Source organism: Rhamphochromis longiceps, linkage group LG8, assembly GCF_057381845.1.
Source record: "Rhamphochromis longiceps isolate RC_006_pf linkage group LG8, R_longiceps_female_GT1.1, whole genome shotgun sequence".
In the NCBI taxonomy this organism is placed as follows: Eukaryota; Metazoa; Chordata; class Actinopteri; order Cichliformes; family Cichlidae; genus Rhamphochromis; species Rhamphochromis longiceps.
The window spans coordinates 25219657-25240027 of NC_140564.1; the positions used below are offsets into that span (position 1 = coordinate 25219657).

General features: G+C 39.5%; 4 protein-coding genes across 7 annotated transcripts; 1 reads left to right on the forward strand and 3 right to left on the reverse strand.

Moving 5' to 3' along the window:
- Window positions 1-1063: 1063 nt before the first annotated feature.
- mmp21 (matrix metallopeptidase 21) lies at window positions 1064-5339 on the reverse strand. 2 transcript variants are annotated; one of them, XM_085416697.1, is made up of 7 exons: window positions 4951-5339; window positions 3922-4843; window positions 3253-3392; window positions 3006-3147; window positions 2615-2869; window positions 2353-2525; window positions 1064-1913 (listed from the first exon to the last, which is right to left on the reverse strand). In XM_085416697.1, exons 1-7 carry the CDS (start codon window positions 5101-5103, stop codon window positions 1608-1610), a joined length of 2091 nt encoding a protein of 696 aa, XP_085272823.1. In that variant the 5' UTR covers window positions 5104-5339; the 3' UTR covers window positions 1064-1607. The 2 variants fall into 2 exon arrangements, with proteins under 2 accessions (XP_085272823.1, XP_085272822.1); XM_085416696.1 differs by having other exon boundaries at window positions 1066-1913; window positions 2615-2872; window positions 4951-5337.
- A 141-nt stretch (window positions 5340-5480) lies between these two features.
- uros (uroporphyrinogen III synthase) lies at window positions 5481-8700 on the reverse strand. 2 transcript variants are annotated; one of them, XM_085416700.1, is made up of 10 exons: window positions 8577-8700; window positions 8051-8122; window positions 7880-7963; window positions 7693-7789; window positions 7482-7556; window positions 6550-6624; window positions 6360-6443; window positions 6144-6229; window positions 5967-6065; window positions 5481-5868 (listed from the first exon to the last, which is right to left on the reverse strand). In XM_085416700.1, the coding sequence occupies exons 2-10, from the start codon at window positions 8111-8113 to the stop codon at window positions 5746-5748; spliced, it is 786 nt and encodes a 261-aa protein (XP_085272826.1). In that variant the 5' UTR covers window positions 8114-8122; window positions 8577-8700; the 3' UTR covers window positions 5481-5745. The 2 variants fall into 2 exon arrangements, with proteins under 2 accessions (XP_085272826.1, XP_085272827.1); XM_085416701.1 differs by lacking the exon at window positions 8577-8700 and adding an exon at window positions 8417-8561.
- Window positions 8701-8937: 237 nt separating this feature from the next.
- On the forward strand, window positions 8938-13265 carry bccip (BRCA2 and CDKN1A interacting protein). 2 transcript variants are annotated; one of them, XM_085416699.1, is made up of 7 exons: window positions 8938-9121; window positions 9405-9479; window positions 9567-9647; window positions 10558-10647; window positions 10764-10951; window positions 11553-11721; window positions 11914-12099. In XM_085416699.1, the coding sequence occupies exons 1-7, from the start codon at window positions 8981-8983 to the stop codon at window positions 11947-11949; spliced, it is 780 nt and encodes a 259-aa protein (XP_085272825.1). In that variant the 5' UTR covers window positions 8938-8980; the 3' UTR covers window positions 11950-12099. The 2 variants fall into 2 exon arrangements, with proteins under 2 accessions (XP_085272825.1, XP_085272824.1); XM_085416698.1 differs by having other exon boundaries at window positions 8939-9121; window positions 11937-13265.
- Window positions 12970-20321, reverse strand: dhx32a (DEAH (Asp-Glu-Ala-His) box polypeptide 32a). The gene is made up of 11 exons (XM_085416702.1): window positions 19817-20321; window positions 19007-19200; window positions 17389-17761; window positions 17060-17299; window positions 16882-16975; window positions 16377-16526; window positions 15624-15815; window positions 15301-15441; window positions 13686-13876; window positions 13411-13598; window positions 12970-13168 (listed from the first exon to the last, which is right to left on the reverse strand). The coding sequence occupies exons 1-11, from the start codon at window positions 20075-20077 to the stop codon at window positions 12970-12972; spliced, it is 2223 nt and encodes a 740-aa protein (XP_085272828.1). The 5' UTR covers window positions 20078-20321.
- Window positions 20322-20371: the final 50 nt, after the last annotated feature.

The following is a 20371-nucleotide window of genomic DNA, read 5'->3' on the forward strand; positions in this document are numbered from 1 at the left end:
CTGGGTATATGTAAGTGATTTCTCTTGATTGTTAATATTACAATATAGTATTTTAATAAATACTATTTTCTAATTTTCTTTAACTTTGCGTTTTAAATATGAAGTTCGTGTTTATAATAATCACTAAAATGTTGCCTAATCCTGTTAAATCACAGAAATCTCTTTAATCTTACAAGAAAAAACAAAACATTATCTCAAAAAACAAGCAGAGGTATGAGCAGACAGAGAAGCTCCTTCTATAGCTGTGTGAGTACACTCATCATCCCATGATAACCCTCTATGTAGCTCCACTTACCGCAACATTTTGTTCCTTTGCTTGTAATTGATTTCTACTTTAATTTATTAATATAGCCTATAGAGCGCCTGCAGCACAATGCTAGTTATCTGGGGCCCACCAGGAGCCTAATCTCTTAAGATGAGCTGAATTAATAAGCGTCTTCAAGTAACATATTGATTACAGAATCAATGCCTGTTTCTTTGCATCATGCTCAAATCATTATTATAAAATATAACAGTATTGTGGCACCTTGTTCAATCGTTTTACTTCAGTGCGCATTTCAAAAGGCTCTCTTTTGATTGATAGTGTGTCTTACATAATGAGAGGGCATTCAAAAATACGATGTCTCGATAGTTGTTTTCCACCACCTCCAGGTTGTTATTGATAGGGGTTATCTGATTCCCTCAGCCAAAAAACCCTATTGTAGTGGAAGAGTTGCTCTTAACTTTTAAGGGTTTTTAATAAAGACGAAGTTTCATGGCTTCCAGGTCACTTCTTTCGTTCTTTCTTTCATGCCTACAGGCAGATGTGGATTTCTACAAGTATAATTTACAGGAATTGAGAGTTTCGTACAAATATAGAATTATCAAATCATCCAGTCGTGCCAATAGGGACTAGTACTGTATATCTACACCTCGATCATCAATCTAAGTTGAGAGAATAATGTTGTATCCCTTCCAGGCACATACTGTACCAAAAAGAAACAATCCGAGGATACAAATCTGATGTCTTTTTTTTCTTCAATATTGTTACGTCAAAGGAAAGATGCTTTCAATCTGTAATTTTACCCTGAAACCAGCTCTTCCACTTTGAGCAAAATTCTATTTTTATACACTCATAATACCACAAATCTTCTTAGAGGTTTTCTTAAGATTACATGTGACATAAGAAGTCACTTCACAGTACGCACAAGCCTGTTTTAATGTTATTTTGCACATTTGCCATTTGAAAGCATTTTCCTACACAGTGCACTTACAGTAAGCACATCAAATATCATTTTGAGCAGCTCAGCAAAACATTTATTGGCTTTATCTACATTATACATACATGTATTCTCTGAATATCTCAATAATAGGAAGTCCTTTAGGATTGTTTTTGTGGCAGAATGCATTCAGCACTGCTCCGAAAAAGAGAAAAGGAATGAAAGAGCAGCTGTTACATATATAAATAACACACCTCGGTGAAAATTAGCCAACAAAATTCAAAATTGTTGTTGTCTCCGTGAAATTAGACAGTTATTGCAGCTTGACAATATGTGTACATAAAACGAAATCAGTAGATCACATATGCAAACTTTAGCAAGCTCTATCACATCTCTGCTGCAACACTCTCAGCGGGTTAGTTTGAGTGCAGTGGGATGAACATTGCAGATATCAAACCAATGCTGATCCACCTCCTTATGTGGCAGCAGGCCATTTCGTGGCAGAAAGGGCCGTCGCCAGCGATCACGACTGCCCACTACTTGCCAGAAGCGTATGCCCTTGAGTAGAAAGATGGCATTGTGAGTGTAGGAGAAGTAGGCAGCGTCAATGTTGCCATCTGGATGGTCTGTGTTCACCACAGGAGGGAAAACATCTCTGATGTTTTTTGGGAACCCTCTTGCCAAGTTGTTGGCTTCCATGCTGAATGCATACACCTGTTCAAAGAGATAATTGCTCTTTTTTTTGTTATGCAGAAATCAATTCAATTATACAATGCAAACAATTCACAGAGGAACTTTAGTGCATTTGTTTGCTTGAAGACATTCCCTCATAATCCTAAGAAACAATTAATTAGCTTGGGTTTTCTCCAGGACTCTGCTTTTTATATCTGCATGTTCTGCTAATCGGTATTGCTAGATTGCAAACCACAGATGGAAACAGTTTGATTAATGACCATTAAGCCTAAGCCACATTTTAAGTCTAAATAATGTATAATGTATAATGGTCTGTGTGTTTTAATATCGAACCACATCATTCCAGCTTGTCATTTAAGCACTTCATGAATATTTCCTAATTTACTTTCTTACTGAACCTCATGTCTTTGCTCTTGTATTAGTGTAATAATATCTGACAGCCAGGTAATATTGCACTTACAAGATTGTTTTTAAAGAAGTAGATGTGGGAGTCCCTCCTGTCATAAAAGGCTGTGTCAATAGGACTTGGCACCCCTGGGAATCCTTCAGAGATTAACCTTGGATAATGGTGGCCTTCAGAGTCTTGTCCAAACACCTGGTCGTTCTCACTATCATACCTCCAGAACTGAGTACCTGTAGATAAATAAGTTAATTACATTTTCACCAAGTATTCATTTGTTCACTAACTCTTTTCAAACAGTATAACTCTCCACTTAGTGTACCTCTGAAGAAATATACAGCATCTCTTCTCCTGGACCAGACATGGACATGTGCATCTACTCCATCCATTGGGATCCCATGCCAGCCAGTTTGCAGCGGAACTGGATCACCATAACGCGTTCTATTATTTCTGTTCTCATACAGCCAGTACCAGCCATCTCTCATGAAATAGGTGTTAAAGCGGATCACCACCTCCCCATAGGGTGTCTTCTCCTTTCTGATCCAATCAAACACCGTGTTGAACCGACCTTTACAGCCTCCTGGTGTCAAATGCAAGCACAACAGGTGGGGCAAAAAAAAGGGTTTGCGTCAGACAATTAGGGCAAAAATACAGCAAAGTGCATTTCTCTAAGAGTGTATAAGTAACCACTAGATGGTGCTGTAACCATGTACCATAGAGTTGCTGTATAGCTTTTCTGTCCATCCAGTCCATTTCAAAGCTGGACTCCTGCGGTAGATAGCTGGGCTGCATTATGGATCCGGGTCTATATATGTGAGGTAGACCCAAAACATGGCCAATCTCATGAACTGCTACCTGAACGGGTTTAATATTTTTAAGGCGTTGTTAGAGCAATGCGTTGTTAATCACTGGAATTATTTCAATCTGGCAGTTCCTTTGATCGTGCGGTAATATAATTACTTTGAGAAGGCTGATTCCACTGCCAACATTGGGAGTTGTGAAGTGCTCATCATCATCAAAGTGTATATCACCCAGGAACCAAGCATGGGCAAATTCTTGACCAGTGCCATCGAACTTCTGATTACATCCCAGATGCCTTCCTATGAAAGAATTTCACAACGATGCAATATGTTATTTGGCACAAAAAGGAGGTACAGTGGAAACATTAATGATCCTCTTCAGACATACATACACATGACCCTAAGAAGGGCCAGTCTAAGAAGACTGGTGGTGGTTTACTTAGTTTTTGTGTTTAATAAGCCTCATTAACAGATGTTTTATTAGTCTTAAACATATATGTGGCCAAGGAGATAACATCCTTTAACTTTTTTATCCTGAAATGAGAAATTAACCTTCACAGACTAGTGATGTGAAGGATCAAATCTAAACATTCCACATTTTATTCAGAAAAATAGTGATTTACATATCCACCTAACAAGTGAAAGATCCCCAGTGTCATCTCAGGAGAAGACACAAATCCTTTTGGGGTTGTGTCAGGAAGGGCATCTGGCATAAATCTCTGCCAAACCAGACATGCGGAGCTACCTGCTGTGGCCCCTGTGAATAAAGGAGCAGCCAAAAGTAGCTTTCATGCTGCAATGAAGCAAATAAACATTGACTAAAACCCACCTGTACCAAATCCCAGCCTGATGTCAACATCCTCCAATGGGGCATGTGTATCCTCCACAAATTCCAGTGGCGACACCTCACTCCACATCCTGAAAGCCAGTCTGAAGATGTATCTCTGGTCGTCAATAGTCAGCTGGCTGCTGTAGCCTTCTCCTATCAGCCTCCAGTTTAACACCTTCTTGGAAAAAGCCATGTGGCCAGTTGGAGTCAAATCTCTCTTCCGCCTGCTTTTGGATATGAGACTTGCGAGAGGTTCCTTCTTGCGTCTCACTGCTTCACTCGGATGCGCGTTCGCACTGATATTCCCCGTTTGGCTGCCCGGTCTGCTGTCGTGCGAGCTGTTTAGGGAAGTGATCTTTAAAAGCTCCGTTGTATAATTCATGCTGGTGTCATTGGAAATGGCTGTGAACACACCGTCTGTATCATTAAAATTTAATATGTTGTCTTCAGAGAAATTTGCAGTACCTAAAGAAGTGCCACTGATTATGTCACTTGCTGTGTTGTTCCTGTTGGTCTCAGTAAAACTGTCAGTGGTACTGTTTTCAAAATCAAAGTCACCACTGCTCTGAGGTGCTGTAGTGATGACAGGGATGGTCAGACCAGTCTCTTTATCAGGGACTCCACACCTTGGTTTGTTCATTGCTAACTTGGTGGCCTCATCAAACACCCCTGTAACAGGCAGACCTGAAACCCTCTGAAACTCTTTAAGTGCTGAAATAAAGGCTTGGTTCTCATTTTGACGGTTATAGCCCTGCTGATCACCAGCTCGATGAGCAGCCCTCGAGTAAGACGCTGAGGTTCCCTCCTGGATTGTGGCTTGAAGATCGTCGAGGAAGTCACCACTGAAAGAGGTGTCTGAATCCTCAAACCGAACCTCCTCCCAGTTAACTGGCTTGATGAATCCATATCTAGAGAGAAATAACTAAAACAAGACACGGGTTACATTAGACAAATCCTGCGTCTGGTTAAATGGATGCTGACGTTTGAGAAACACAGGAAGTCAAAAAAGAAGAAAAAAAAACAATATACCTCAGCTGTGTACTTGTCTGTTATAGCCTGAGCTTTGTGAGAATTAAGTGTCTGTGTATCAGAATGATCCCGATTATGGAAAAGTTTCTCTGCATCAGTTGCGCTAATGTTGGTCAAAAAGAACATAAATATCAGCTGGATTAAATTCAGCATCGTGTCCTTTAGCGGTGTACTCCCAGGTCTATATGCAAGATGAGATGATGATGAGTGAGGAGCAACGCTGCTTTATAAGCAAATCCTTTGCTTCTCCACACCCCTCAGAGGTGTGACTCTACAGATGTAACCTGCTTTCTTCACCTCTGCGTGAAAAGTAAACTTTTACAATCTACAACTGTTCAATTTGACTCTTTCTCTGTGGTTATGTTATACAAGCTTCAGTGGTTTTAAATGGACTGCAGCTGATCCGTGGAAAGATGTTAAAACCTTCACTTTCATGTGGACAGTAAAAGACAGGGATGACCCCTGCAAGCACTGTGTTGAACAGGAAATAAACACACAAACACACACAAGCAATTACCACAGACAAAACCTTCAATATTATCACAATGATTGCCTTTTATTTTCTCAGTCATTTTCTTACATCATATAAAGCTAATTATAATTTTATCTTAGACTTTCCTGGCTCTGGTGCTGCAAAAAATAACTTTTTTCTTTCAGTGCAAAAATAGCAGAATCATGTGTCCAACAACAATAAAGATGAGCAGTAAACCAGTAAAATACACAAATAACAGTACATATTTACATGTATAATAACAACAAACACCAAAGATGAGGCAGGTGGATTTTAAAAGCTGGTCACTGCAGAGTTTTAGCTATCGCTATCGCCAGGTGTTCAGCTGTTGGCTTTTCTGCAGTGCAGCTGACACAAAGGCCTTCTGCTGCTATTGCATCTTGTGTAGTAGGCCCTATGGCTGCAAACTGGAAACAAAGACATTTATGTGAGTAAAGCTCTGTTAAGCACTTCAGATTCATGCATTATTTAAATCTATCTGTGTATGACTGTGAGGAAGATGCACCTTTATTTGAGTCAGCTGTTCAGCCGAGAGCCTCCGCACCACTTCAAGGCAAAACTTCACTCCTGATGGACTGAAGAAAGCTATGCTTGCTGGAATGCCCTATAAGCACACAAACAAATGAACAGCTGCTATATTGAAACAAATAAATAAATACAAGCAATAAGAATGACACTTTACCTGCTCTTTGAAATAGTTCTTTAGATTTTTCTCCAGATTGGGATGCTCTGCTGTTTGATAGACAGTTAATGTCTCTAGGGGCACTCCTGGAAACAAAGAAACAGATCCCAACAGTGATAAAGATAGTGCAATTATTATTTTATAATTAGAATAATCCCAATGGGAATTTTATCACCTTGACTTTTAATTGTCAGGCACAACAGGGGGAATGCTTACCATTTTCCCTTAAAGCCGTGGGCAAGACTTCCCTTTTGATTGAGCCACAGGGGAAAAAAAGCGGTGGGATATTGGTGGCCTCTCCTATGACGGGAATTATACGTGAGATCATATGAGTAATAAGAGCAATCATAAAATTACTATTAAAATTAAACTGTGAGGAATGTGAGACTCCAAATTTACGCCGTACGTTCAATAATAAGTCGTGATAGCACCTCTGCTGTCCCTGTGTCCTCTCCCAAAGGGTTCAGACCTAGATTCTGTACTGTATGGGATAAAAATCATGAAAAGGAAAAAAATTGATAAGCTTTACAGTAATGTGGTAAATTCTTGAACCACCCCACATTTATTTATATTTTGCTAGAAAATGGGAAATAGGCGCAGCGATGTTTTTAAAAGCAGAAAACACTAAAAAGACATTACGGTCTAGTCTTTTCTAAGTTATCTGCTATGTGTAGACACAACAATTGTTCATTCCTTGACTTGGGTGCATTTTTTTATACTTGATGCATTCATAGGCCAGTGTTAAGTGGCTTAACAACCAAACCACATTCCTCTGAAAATGGCACAGTACAAAGCCTGGATTGAAAATAAGTGGAAAAACCAGCAAATGTCAAAAGACAAATTTGAAAGACTTTCTGAAAGCCTGGATGAGTAACTCAAGAGCACTTTGAAGAATTACAAGGACGTCTGAGTCCTTGGAAGTAAAATACAAAGAAATGAGGGTGGCTCAATACTTTTGCACAGTCTGCTAAATACTGACATAAGAGTGTGGCAGAGAAAACACATTCAATCGTTTCAACTAATTCAATAACTAAATTAGAAACTCACTGAGAGACTCAAAATAAAAACCCACTGTCAAATGTTACTGAAAAGAAGAAGCTAAAGCACACATGTAGAAATTGTTGCACCTGCTTGTTTTGTAAAGACACAGAACAATCACTAACGACAAACTGTCACTTGTGTATAACAAATGGCTGAAGGTAGACAAAGCATTTCACACATCACTATGAGCACCAGGTGCCCGACACACTCTGGTGCAATTAGCACAAGTTTACAAGGAGCTCAAGACGCAAAGGAGGATTCTGGGAGAAATTACCTTTGTCCATAGATGTGACTCACCTAATGAAGCGGTGGCCTTCCCAACCACATAGATGGACTTGGTGTTCCATTTGTTTTTCACTGCTTTGTGCCATTCTCAAAAGCACAACATACACTGGGCATTAAAGAAATGTACTACACAAACTTAACTTGTATTTTTAAGATCTTTACCAAAAAAAAGTCATTTATATCAATGATATACAGAAGCTTGGAGAAAAGTAATGTTTATCACCTTCCCTTCTTTCATCCTCTTCCAAACACATCCTTACAGCCTCCACTGCTCTTGGACTGGTAAATATGAGCCCACCGTATTTCTCTGGTTGGAAAAGCTGGAATAAGCAACAAATACATAAATCCATTGAATATGCAAACTGTTAAAATGAACGAATTAATGAAAGGACAATGGCACAACAATTTACCTTATCTGTCAAAGTGTTTAATGACACAAACTTAAAAGACAGCACCGGAAGTAGGGTTCCTTTATGTCCTCGTGATTCCAGCTCCTTCGGAGTGAAAATAATAACTGTTCAACTGACAAATTTTAAGAAACTGGTTAAAGGTTAGTTGATTTAACTGTAAAGGGCGTGTACCTTAATATAGGGATCAGGTCCAGACTCTCCATCTTTTGGTTCTTTAAGCAGCAATACACGCATCTTGAAACACTGGATTATTAAAATAACAAAGATGGTTAATTCCGAACAAACTAAGGTAAAATAGGTTTACTAAGGTCTGCAATAATGTAAAGTCACAGGCTTAAAGCTACAAAAACACTGAGGACAGTGGGTGTGAAGGCACTTTAAGCAACGTTACACCCTAAAACGGTCACATGCTGATAAGACTGTTGTTGAGTCACGATCATAAGACTGTACATGAACAGCGAATAAATTAAGCGAATGGGCCATTTTAGTTGAAAGTGTATGTTTAGTGTCTTCTTCCGTAAGAGTGTTCTTGTTTACCCTAGCAAGAGACGGTGCATGACAGACTATCTACGGTAGCCATTAACAGAACCTGTCTGTGATAAAGTGTGATAGAAGCGAATATTTTATCCGCGTATAGCTACAGTGACACGAAGTACAAACGGTGAAAAAGACGAAATATTAGGCAAAATTTATGTACCTCTAGTGTTCATTCAGACTTTCATCATCCACGGTCGAGGAGGGGAGACAGAACACTGTCTAATTTACTAACCTTGTAAAATAATCGTATTACAAGTAATATTACAAGAATGTGTTTATTTAATTTAAAAATATAGTATCAATAATTTAAATTAATATCTACTACACGTGACAAAGAGTTCGGGGGCATCTGAATTTATTTTCGTCCCCGTTTTATAGAATGGTTTATTCCATTTCACCAACAGGCGACAAGCCGACATTGAAGCTCTGAATGTGGATTTAATAAGCGGCAAGCCGTGTATATGTGGAGCCATAATGGCGGCTTCAGGGTTTTAGTTTCGTAGCTGATAGTTGCTAGTCTTTGCCCCGCCCACTTAGTAGACACGTGTGTTTTAAGTTTGCAGCATGGCTTCATTGGCTAAGAAAAGGGCAGTAGGTTTTGGTGAAAAACCCGAGGAAAGTGACAACAGCTCCGATGAGAATCCAGAGGAGGAAGACGATTCCGGAGAAGAGGACAGTGAGGCGTCAGATGAGGAAATTAATGAGGTAAAAGAACAAACACGTCTTAGAAGGGAGGCATGGCCTTGCTAACTAGTTAGCTAAGTCAGCAGTAGGGCTAATGTGAACGGGAATGCTCATGAAAATACTTTTTTGGTTAATCATGTGAGAAAAGAAATAACTAATATACTAGAAAATGTTATTTCGAAGATACTGTACTTGAATACGCTGTAATAAGTTAACCCTGTGAAACTCATATCGGAAAGTTTCGCACAACTAATCAGAGAATGGGTTACAATAAAACTTGCAATTACGACTTCTACGCTTTCAGGAGGTCGTTGTAGACTTTGAAGCTCACACCATCTCAGACAATGACTTCAACGGCATAAAGAAGCTGCTGCAGCAGGTTTGGGTTCACTATTGTTATTTCACGTTTCAAATACTGTGTGCAAGCAGCTGTCACTGACGTCATTTCTGTTATGTTTGGATCCAGCTTTTCTTAAAAGCTCATGTGAATACATCAGAGATGACAGACATCATCATCCAACAAAATCATGTTGGAAGTGTCGTCAAGGTGAGTAACTCGGTAGTTAAATATAAAAAGGATTTGTTCATTATTTTTGTTTATTTCTCCAGTTTCAACCCAAAAACAGCTGTGCTCAGAAGTTTACATACATGATCAAGGAAATATATGTCATGAAAATTTGGGCTTTCAGTGATTTCTTTGAACTGTTCATCTTAATGCAAACTATGCATACTGCACACATCTTAATGACTTAAAAAAACTGCATTTGGGAGTGCATGTTTGAATTTCTTTTGGAGTTTTATTAATCCAAATGGGATCAGAAGCAAACATGAGGAACCAAAGGGCTGAAATATATACATACATTTATTTACATTTTTGATTAGGGGTGTTGAAGGTTATACAGTGTCTTGACTTGATGAGGCCAAGGCCTATTTATCTTATTTGTAATCATTATTTACTACAACTGGTAGTTTATTTTTAACAGCAATACTAGAGCAGTTATTCGAATGTGGGACTACTTTGCCAACATCTGGACAAAGACTTAAACTGTCACCCTGAGATGAGTTGTTTTGGATGTTCAGGAACCACCAAAGTTCAAGCCGTGAACTGGAAACTGCTGGAACACCAGCGTCAATTCACTGTCCACAGAGAATCCTTTGAACCTAAGAACACTATACCGGTACTTTCAAACATGGTGGTGGCAGCATGATGCTCTGGAGCTGCTTTGCTGCTAACAGCATTGCTACATTGTACAAAGTGGATGGCAACATTAGGCTGGAATAAATTCAAATTTGTGCACCAAAGTGTTTTCTTTTTTAAAAGATTTATGTTGTGCAATCATTCCACCAGGAAAAGGAACAGGGAAAAAAATCATTTAAAACCCAAGCTTGATATTCATGCTCATTCACATTCATTTCTTAGCAGCTGTTTATTTACTTGTCTCTCTACTATGCTCCAGCAAGCTGAGGTGCCCGAAGACAGCGACGATGATGACGACCCAAATGAAGTGTTTGGCTTCATCACCATGCTCAACCTCACAGAGAGAAAGGTCAGATGACTAGCAAACTAAAACGAATTAGTCTTGAATGGGCTGGAATATGTCAGTGTTTTTGTTTTGTTTTTTTAAATATAAATTGTCATACCTACGTGTGGAACTGTTCACAGGGTGTACAATGTGTGGAGGAGGTGAAGGAGCTGATTGTGGATCAGTGTGAGAAGAATGCTTCTCATATTGTGACAGAACAGCTGGAGAAGATCTTTAATGATAACAGCAAGCCTGTGGGGCTGCTGCTAAGTGAGCGCTTCATCAATGTGCCTCCACAGATTGCCCTTCCACTGCACAAACAGCTCCAGTAAGTTCTGCTTTACCTTCTCATTCCATCTTTAGTGTTTTGTTATTGGAGTGAGAGCAGGTAGAAGATGGTCAGGATGGTGTTTGAAAACATTGAAATAAGACAGAACATGTGCAATACTTTGCAAATCTTATAAATCAGCATTTTATTCACAGTAGAATGTATGAAATATATCAAATGTTTAAACTGAGACCTTTTTAGTATTGCATGAAATATATTAGCAGCAACACATCTTAAATGTTGGGACAGGTCCATGATTACTATAGTGTAGGATCCCCTCTTAACAACTGTTGAACATCTGGGAACTGATATTTACCAGTTAACCTAATTGGCTATAAATGATTCCAGCTTTTTCTTTTTAATACCACTTACTTTTCCACCTTTTTATTGCTCTCATCCCAACGTTTTAATACATGTTGCGGTCATCAAATTCAAAATACTTTTTTTATTTTATTTATGAAACATTTGATGTTTTGTGTTCTATTAATAAAATATGGTGGTGAGATTTGGAAATGATTCCATTCTGTATTTATTTTTAATAGAAACTAGGAAAAACATCCATTTGTGTGGGTTAAAAGATTTTCATGTTACGGTCCTTTAGGGAAGAAATCGCTGAAGCTCAGAGGACAAATAAGCCCAGTGGGAGGTGCCACTACTGCCTGATTATCAGCAAGACCTGTAGAGAAGAGACCAAGAGCATCCCAGCCACAGGAGGAGCTCCCAAAGAGGAATACATGTTTGTCAATGCAGAGGAGGAATTCTTTTATGAGGTAAAGCGGAGGGAAAAAAACCTGCACAGATTTCAAGGTTTTAACTAAATATTTATTATACACAGGGCTACTTACTTAACAGTATCTGGGTAATAATACAGCATTTCGTTAACTCATGTCAAACTTCAGATAAATATTTATTTAAACAGCCATCTGATAACCTATTCAATATATTTATACTCTGATTTCAAGCCTGGTCCGTGTTTGCCTTACAGCAAGCCATCTTGAAGTTCCACTACACAGTCCAAGAAGAGGCAGACTCCTGTTTAAGTGGGAGGTGGTCATTTACGGATGTGCCCATGAAGCCTTTTAGGACTGTGATGCTGATACCCACAGACAGAATGCCTGCCATCATGGAGAAACTCAAAGAATATCTATCAGTGTGACCTTCACAATAAACCAAGACACCTATGGACACAGTGACAGCTTTCAAGCTTCTGAAAAACATTCAGTATATTCAATTTTTGTACAGTTGACTTTAGGAATGCGTGTATTCATATTTAGAATATGTAGGGCGATAGTTTACCCATTTTTAGAAATTTTAAAGACAGTTTGTACAAATTGTAAAGACATAGGGAATAATCGCATACTTGAATACTGGAAGAAACTACATGCAACTGCATATCAAAGGTGTTTATAGGAAGACTTCAAAATGAGATGAGTTTGGTGTTAAGTTGTGGTAAACAGAAGAATGGGAGTAATGGCTACAGAGCAAATGAGTGGTATTGTAACTCTGTAGGTATGTGGTTTTTAACATTCAGCTACGTGTTTCATCCCTTCAAGAGCAGACTTTCCTTGATGTACGTTCTAAGATAAACGGGCAAAGCACAGTTCTTCTGAGCAAGTTGTTTCATACGTATTTCAGCTTTAAAATCAGATCCTTGGATGTGAAGGTATACTGGCATTTACAACAACTTTGCATAATAGGGAAGTACATAGGAGACAAATTACTTTTTGCTCGAACATATTTTTTTTGCCTGTGAGGTATATCAAATGACAGTGCGCATAAAGTCCACACCTAAGCAGTGTTGCGGAAAACCCCCTCACTCATTGTTTTTAGATCACAACTATTAAACTGCAAACTTTTCTATATTTACAGCACAGACATCTTTGCCTTCTCAGCACTGTAAGCACATTGGGTAGTACACATGAGTAATTTAATGTAATAAATTAAGCTTTACTGTATTAATTATACAAATGTCTTACAAGCATTCATGCATTTGCAGTCTAAATTTGTGATTTTTCAGTTTACTGAATCATACATCTGTCATACGTCTGTGTCACTGCTGCACAGCCACTGTTTACGTCACCACTTGTTGTTGCAGCTTCCTGTTTCTTCTCTTTGCGGTTTTTGGATCCCTGTGGGTCCAACATGTCTTGCAGTATATCTTTGCTTTCGCTAGGGGGCAGATTGTAGAAGAAGTACAGTGGTGCAATTTCAACGAACCTAAAAGAGAAATTTGAAAACCAATATTAAATGTAAAACATTTGTGTCAACACAAGATATTGTGTAGATAAAGAGATTAAAAATATTCAAATTAAAATGAGATCAAATGGCTCATGCTTACTGCAGTAATAAACATGTTTGTTTTACCTCTGCACTACACGACAGGTAATCCTTGAGACCTCAGTTCTAATCTGTACACAACTGTTCTGATGGGGATTTGGGGTAAAAATCAATTGACTTACGCTTGCGGGGAAATTTCCGAGACTATTCTCATGCAGTTTTCTGAAAGGATGTACTCATTGAAAACAACCCACTCAGGCAGTCCCAGCTTGTGTGACTGAGCCCCGTAGCAGGAGTGTGGGTGCACCTGGGCCATGTGCTTATGTGCAAGAATGAAGTAGTTGCCTGATCCGTCCACATCTCGAGCAATCTGGGAAAAGAACAGGCCTCGTAAACTTGAACACAATTGAATTGCTGGAGGTAAATTCATTGATATTGACATTTTGTTTTTCTGTACCTGCATGAAGAATCCAGCCAGCAGAGCTCTTTTGATGTTGTGAGTGTTAGTCTTGGTTCCAAAGGAGGGTTCAGAAATGGGGAGCTCAATTCTGTTCAGTGTGTCAGTCAACTCTGATCTAATGGAATCGGCTGTCCTCAACGCAGAATGATCTAGAAAATAGTCCTGGCACCACTTTTCAGTAGTCAAATCTGGGAGAAAACATCATGCACAGAGAGAGAAGCGCTGTGGTCAGCAGTATTTACGTCAAGTTTCTATCACAGTAAAAACAGTTTAATTCCTAATGCCTTTTAAATAGATCAGATTGAGTGGAAAAATGACAATGTGGAGGTAATTAATTAATTAATTAATTCAAGAGTATCGTAATATGATTTACTAAAATTTCAAGCAGTTTGCCTCTCGGAATCGAAAGTTTGTTCTTGGGCTTAAATGAGAATGCATTAACATACACATTTTAGCTTTTTTTAAAAACATTTTTAATGTCTTCTTTTAACTGTTTTTTGCGTTAATTTTTAGAATAGATAGTTTATTCTGATCCATCTGGTTATAATTCTTCATGAAACTGAAATGTAACATCTGTCCCATAGGATAACACAGTCTTTGAATCTAGTTTTAATTTACCACAGTAGAGAACAAAGATCAAGTCATCAGTTATTTCATTAGGTACACCTGTTTCACCACCTGCTCATTGATGCAAATACCTTAATTTATCAAATCACATGGCAGCAGCAGCCCAATGCATTTAGGCATTTAGGCATGGTCAAGGTGACCTAGCTGAAGTTCGGAGCGAGCATCAGAATGGGGAAGAAAGATTAAGTGACTTTAAATGTAGTATGGTTGTTATACCTGACGGGCTGGTCTGAATATCTCAGAAACTGCTGATTTTGCCAAAATGGGGATTTTTCCACACAACAATCTCTAGGGTTTACAAAGAATGGCCAAAACAGTAACAACAAGTGAGGGGCACACTGTTTCGACCTGATACAAAAGCAACAGTAACTCATATAAGCACTTGATTCAACCAAGGTATGCAGAAGATCATCTCTGAATGCACAAATGTTGAACTTTGAAGGAGCAGAAGACCACACCAGATTTAAGAGCAAAAAATAATTGAACCAAATTGCTACAATTTGCACAGGCTCAACAAAATTGGACAATGGAAGACTAGGAATGTTGAGTCTGTTAAGCTTTGGTTTCCGCTCTGAAATTTGGATGGCATAAACACCACGAATGCATTAATTCATTCTGCCCTGCATCAACAGTCCAGGCTGCTGGTCTAAGGGATATTTTCTTGGCACACTCTCCGCCCCTTACAACCAATCAAGCATCATTTAACTGCCGCGGCCTACTTGAGTATTGTTACTCACCGTGTCTATCCCTTTATGACCACACTGTACTGGCTCATTATCTTGGCTGCTTCCAGCAGGATAATGTTCAAATAAATAAAGCTCAAATCATCTTTAATCTGTTCCTTGAACATTACAGAGGAATGTTTCCAGCACCTTATTGAACCAATGCTATGAAGAAATAAAGCTGTAAGGTATAAATAATGAAGTGGCTGATGAGACTTATCTCTTGAAGAGAATAGATTGGTTCTGTTCAATGACAGTCTTACATTGTTCTCTCTGGTTTTGTTTGTAGGCGTTGTAGATGTTTATGAGGGTGAAGTGATCTCCTTCAGGGTGCTGGAACTTCCTGTGACACTGGACTGCCTCGTGGCTCATGGCAGCAGGCGGCTCCACAAAGCAGCTTGGTGCTAAAACACAACAACAAACAAGGTCGACTTCACTGAGAGAAACCACTCTCACCAAAGAGCATCAGAAACTGCAGATGAGCCAATACTACGCTGTCCACCTGGTGATTCTACAAACCAGTCAAAGGATCCTCACTTGTAACTAATCTTAAATTCTGGAATGGGAAAATCTAAAACGTACGTACCTGACAACATGGCTGTGATTGTCAGCATCTCACTCACACAGTCAAACTCGCAGGATGCTAGCAGCGCTTTGGCCATCTGAGGTTCCAGAGGGATTTCAGACATTATGATGCCAATTTCAGACAAGTTGCCATCATCGTCTAAAGCTGCAAGGTAATCGAGCTCCTCCAGTGCCTGCATGAGACCCTCTGGATCTGCAACAACAAATGGAATATTTTAAAATTTCACACATTTCATTGCTATATCTATTAAGGGGGATAAAATATCAACAGCAACTTGTGTCATCTGAATAATCAAAGACACACTCATCACAAATCAAATGCCTTCGGCTTTTATTTCTTTCCTATAGAGAAAATATAATTTATATAGCAAGTGCCTTTTGTCCCATATTTTCAAAAAAATATTACAGCACTTTTGGCATGGACTTCTTTTTCATTGTGCTCATCTGGCACTGCAATACATGAGACATGTTGTGTAATCGTTAATGAGCTGGCCTCTTCTGTTCATGTTAGGGTGGGTCAGAGCACAGACAATGGTTAGTAGCTGGGCTGTCAGCTCAGCTAAGTCATGGATGACTGGGCTCAAACAGCTACACAGAGCCCTTCCTGAGTCAAAAACCTCCCACATGCGAATCTTTGGCTTGGGTTGTGAGAGAGATGCTGTTAGTGGGAACCAGTAAAAACTAAAATAAAGAACAAAACTTCTTGTTGTCCTGCATGTGTTCCAGTGGCAACACCTCTGGACAGATATTTTACCTGGTCTGTCGATGAAACTGCACTGTCCAAGGCCTGCTATCTCCATCCTTTTGAGGAAAAGAACTGTCGGTGTAATGTTGGACTCCAAGATCTGTGGGGAGTTCTCTGCAGAAGTTAGGCTTGCTTCTGGATACAGGCAGAAGCATTTACCTAGAGGAAAAAAATCAGTAAAACCGTTGCACTTAAATTTTGTGTTTGTTTATTTTGCTTTTTTAAAATAATGCTGGGAAGTTTTTTCTTTGGCTTTCTTAAGTCCAAATATTAATTAATATTGTAATATGTCCAAATCTGCAAGTATGAAAATTATCCAAATGAATGAAAGGATGATAAATTAACCAGTCTGCTTTAGTCTTTTCTGTTGTTTCTAACCCAAGAAGCATCAGATTTAGTTACCAAAGATGGCAGCTTACATTTTTTCAAAGAAGAAACTTTTTAGATAACTGCTTTAAGTATTGCCAAGTGAGGAGATGACATGACATTATACCATATCAGATCGTCCTTATACCTGATGGTCCAGACAGCTGCTTGCGAATGTCTGCCTGGCATTGACTGATGGGTTGAAGGACCTCTGAGCTAGCTCTTACTCTCGGATTGTACACCTTTACATAAAAGTAAAAACAGTGCTAATTAATATCAGAGGAATGCTCATTTAAGATTGCTACATCACTTTGGAATTAACTTACCATTTTCTTCTGGACTCCTGTGTCAATGACAAATTTGACAGACTCTGTAGCCCACCATGCATCCTCACCTTGACGGGTACTGAGAAAAACCTTTCTGGACTTTGTGGAGCATGACTGCTCAGGCAGGACAGGAAGTAGCCCTCCTTGGCCTGAGCACAGGACTACAAGTACCATTTGTCCCAACTGTCCACCCAACCTGGTCCCTTCTCTTTGGAGTATACTATAGGCACAGTGGACCTCCTGCAGGAAGTAGTGGGAGCGAAATTTAAACCAGATCACAACAGGCATTAGCACAGTCAAAGAGCTGTTTGAAATATAAAATCTTTTACCTCAGCTGAGCCTAAAAATACAAAAACATCTCCACCCTCTTTGGTCCGATGGATCTCCAGCACGAGTCTCAGTGTTGAGTAGAAGTAGTCTTTGTTGCCGTTGTTGCTGTGCACAACTTCAGCAGTGCATGAGGACTCTAGACTGATATGCAGGACACTGCCATAATGTCTCAGAAGCTTGTCTGTCATGGGCGGCACAGTGAGAACCACCACCCTGAGCTCAGGCCTCTGCAGCAGGATGTCCTTGAGGAGACCCAACAGAATGTCTGTGCCAACCGTCCTTTCATGGGCCTGGTCAATGATTATGACCCCGTAGTGCTCAAGAAAAGGGTCAGACATCATCTCTCTCAGCAACATATCATCAGTGCAGTACCTGATAAACCAAAGTGATCAGGAGGGTTAATAATAGAGGTTTATAAAACAGGAATAAGATACGGTCAATTTGCCACCATTTTGCTTGAGCCTGTTAGTTAAAAGTACACACAGCACAGCCCCCCCCCCCCCCCCCAACACACACACACACTTGGGAACAGCTAAAACCCTTTTAAGTTTTAAGTCTTAATTTTTTTCCAGCTGCTGATTTAAACATCTAGCAGTAATATTATCTTTTATGTAAAGTGGATCTCTGGCTGACTGGTGAGACCAGTATTTACCCTCTTTTAGCTCCCTTTCATTTCTCCGTGTCATACTCCTAAATATTATCTGGCTCTTTAGCTTTACACCATGCTGTGAAAATGATGCACATATTCTATAAAATAAGTGAGAATAGGGGTCATTTGCACATGGCACTGTAGGAAATAACACTCAGAGATGATCGTTTCTATTACTAACATTTACTTGATTAAAACTAGATCATGTGCAAAGCCCAGCACAAGTTTCAAAAGCAAAAAGTGTTTAGTGTGCATTGATATATTAGATGCAGTACTGTGCAAAAGTCTTGAGCCATCTTTCATTTCTCTCTATATATACACATCTCATTTTACTGGGAAAATGGATAATAGGATACTGTAAAAACAGAGTTTGTACATTTCTAATGTGGTTAAAAGTCAATATTTGGTGCAACCACCTTCACTCTTCTACATACCCTGAACTCTCTCAGTCAAGCTTTCACGTCATTTCTTTAAGTTAGCTTCACAAACAGTTCTCCAGGCTTCTTGAAGGACATTCAAAGCTCCTCTTTGGATGTTGGCTGCCGTCTGACCCTTAGTATCGACTAAGGGTCAGACGCATCTTTCAAGCGTTATGGCAGGTCTTCTTAAAGATTTACATATCTTTAGGTCTACCACTTCCTCTTTTGTCCTCCACTTGTCCAGTTTAATATTGCAATATTTCGGAGGATTCTACTACTGAGTGTTTGACATTTGGGACAATAACATAACATAACAAGAGTCGTTGAATATTAGGCTATACAGATATGCGCATAATTTCCTTTGAACTGGTCGACTTTATTTAGATCAAGAATGAGCTCTGTCCTTTGTCAGCAGTGAGCTTCCATCAATTAATAAGGAATAGAGGAAAGGAAAAAATTTAAGAATGAAAGGGGAAATTTGTGGATTATATTCAAATGATAGTCCACTGCTGGCAGTGAAATAGACACAGTAAGAGCTCATTAACAAACCTCAAAACAGTGTCAGAGGAGCAGCAGGTCTCCAGAGGGATGGTGTAACCAACTTCATGGCCTATGTTGACGTCCATTTCATCAGCGACACGCAAGGCCAGATCTACAGCCTGCTGTTTGCCGGTCTGAGTGCACACAACCATACCATGCTGATACTGGGCAGACAGACAGAACTCTGCACACCACTGAGGGATCTGAAAGAAGATCATTGATAAAAGCTTAAAAAGTCTTTATAGTAAAATATGATTCAGGACATCAGTACTACCTCAAATATTAAACAAGAGAATGTTTTCTACCACATCAGCTGTTTTTTCTCACTCACAAGAGTCCTTTTCAGATTATCCCAACAGCTTTTGTTTGAGCACACAGCAAAACAAACTGTGACAGGAGATATCCTATGCTATTATCGCTCATAATGCAAAACTGCTTTGGCAGCATGTGTCGGCTCCAGCGGATCAGGGCTTAGCAGCTGGAGGTCCCCTAACACCCCTGCTGGAGCCTTTGTGCAGACTGATGGTCAGGCAGACAGGAGTTTACACAGCTTCACAGTGACACAACATCATCTGCTGAGCTGGGCAGCTTCTGTTCACACAAGCATGGCAACACTGAGTGACAAACGGTAGTCCTAAATATATCAAATCGCAGGGAACATTGGATTAAGCATCTGTAATTTATACAATGTAGGTTATGCTCTGGTAAACGCCCCATTATTATGAAGCTCCACATTCATCCTGTACATAAGTCCAGGTTCATAAATTGAATGTAAAAATTTCCTTACTAAAATAATAATAACACTGACTACACTCTTACCTGTGTACTCCTGCCAGTCTTTGCTGCCCCGGACACAATAACCAGCTGGTTGTTTGCAAGAGCATCCTCAAACTGACATCTGACCTTCCACACACTCAGAGTTTTCCTCTCCTTCAGTAACTTGTAGTAACGCGAGGAAAAGGGCAATCCATCGAACTGATTTAACTCCAGATCATCTCCAAATCCAAAAGTGTCTTCTGCGGGACTTTCTTCACGGTCAGGACAAACGTTCGGCTCTGCCAAATTATTTTCCTCCCACATGACATACGGGTTTATCAGGACTAGTGCGCATTAAGTTTTCTTCTTCCACTCCAACTACAGGTCCATTCTTCTCAAATCGGAAGCATAGAAAAACAGACTGCGTGCCTTTCCATCTGGCGTTTAAAAAAACAAAAATCCCACGCTATGTTCGCGTATTTGGACGGAGTACAAGGTGAGAGAATCCTTTTGCTGAGGCTTTTGTTTTTAATGTTTTACTTAAAGCTGTTCAAAGTTCGCAGCTGTCCACTTTGGAGCTTGGTGCGCGCAATGTCCATCGGTGCGTAATTTCATCTC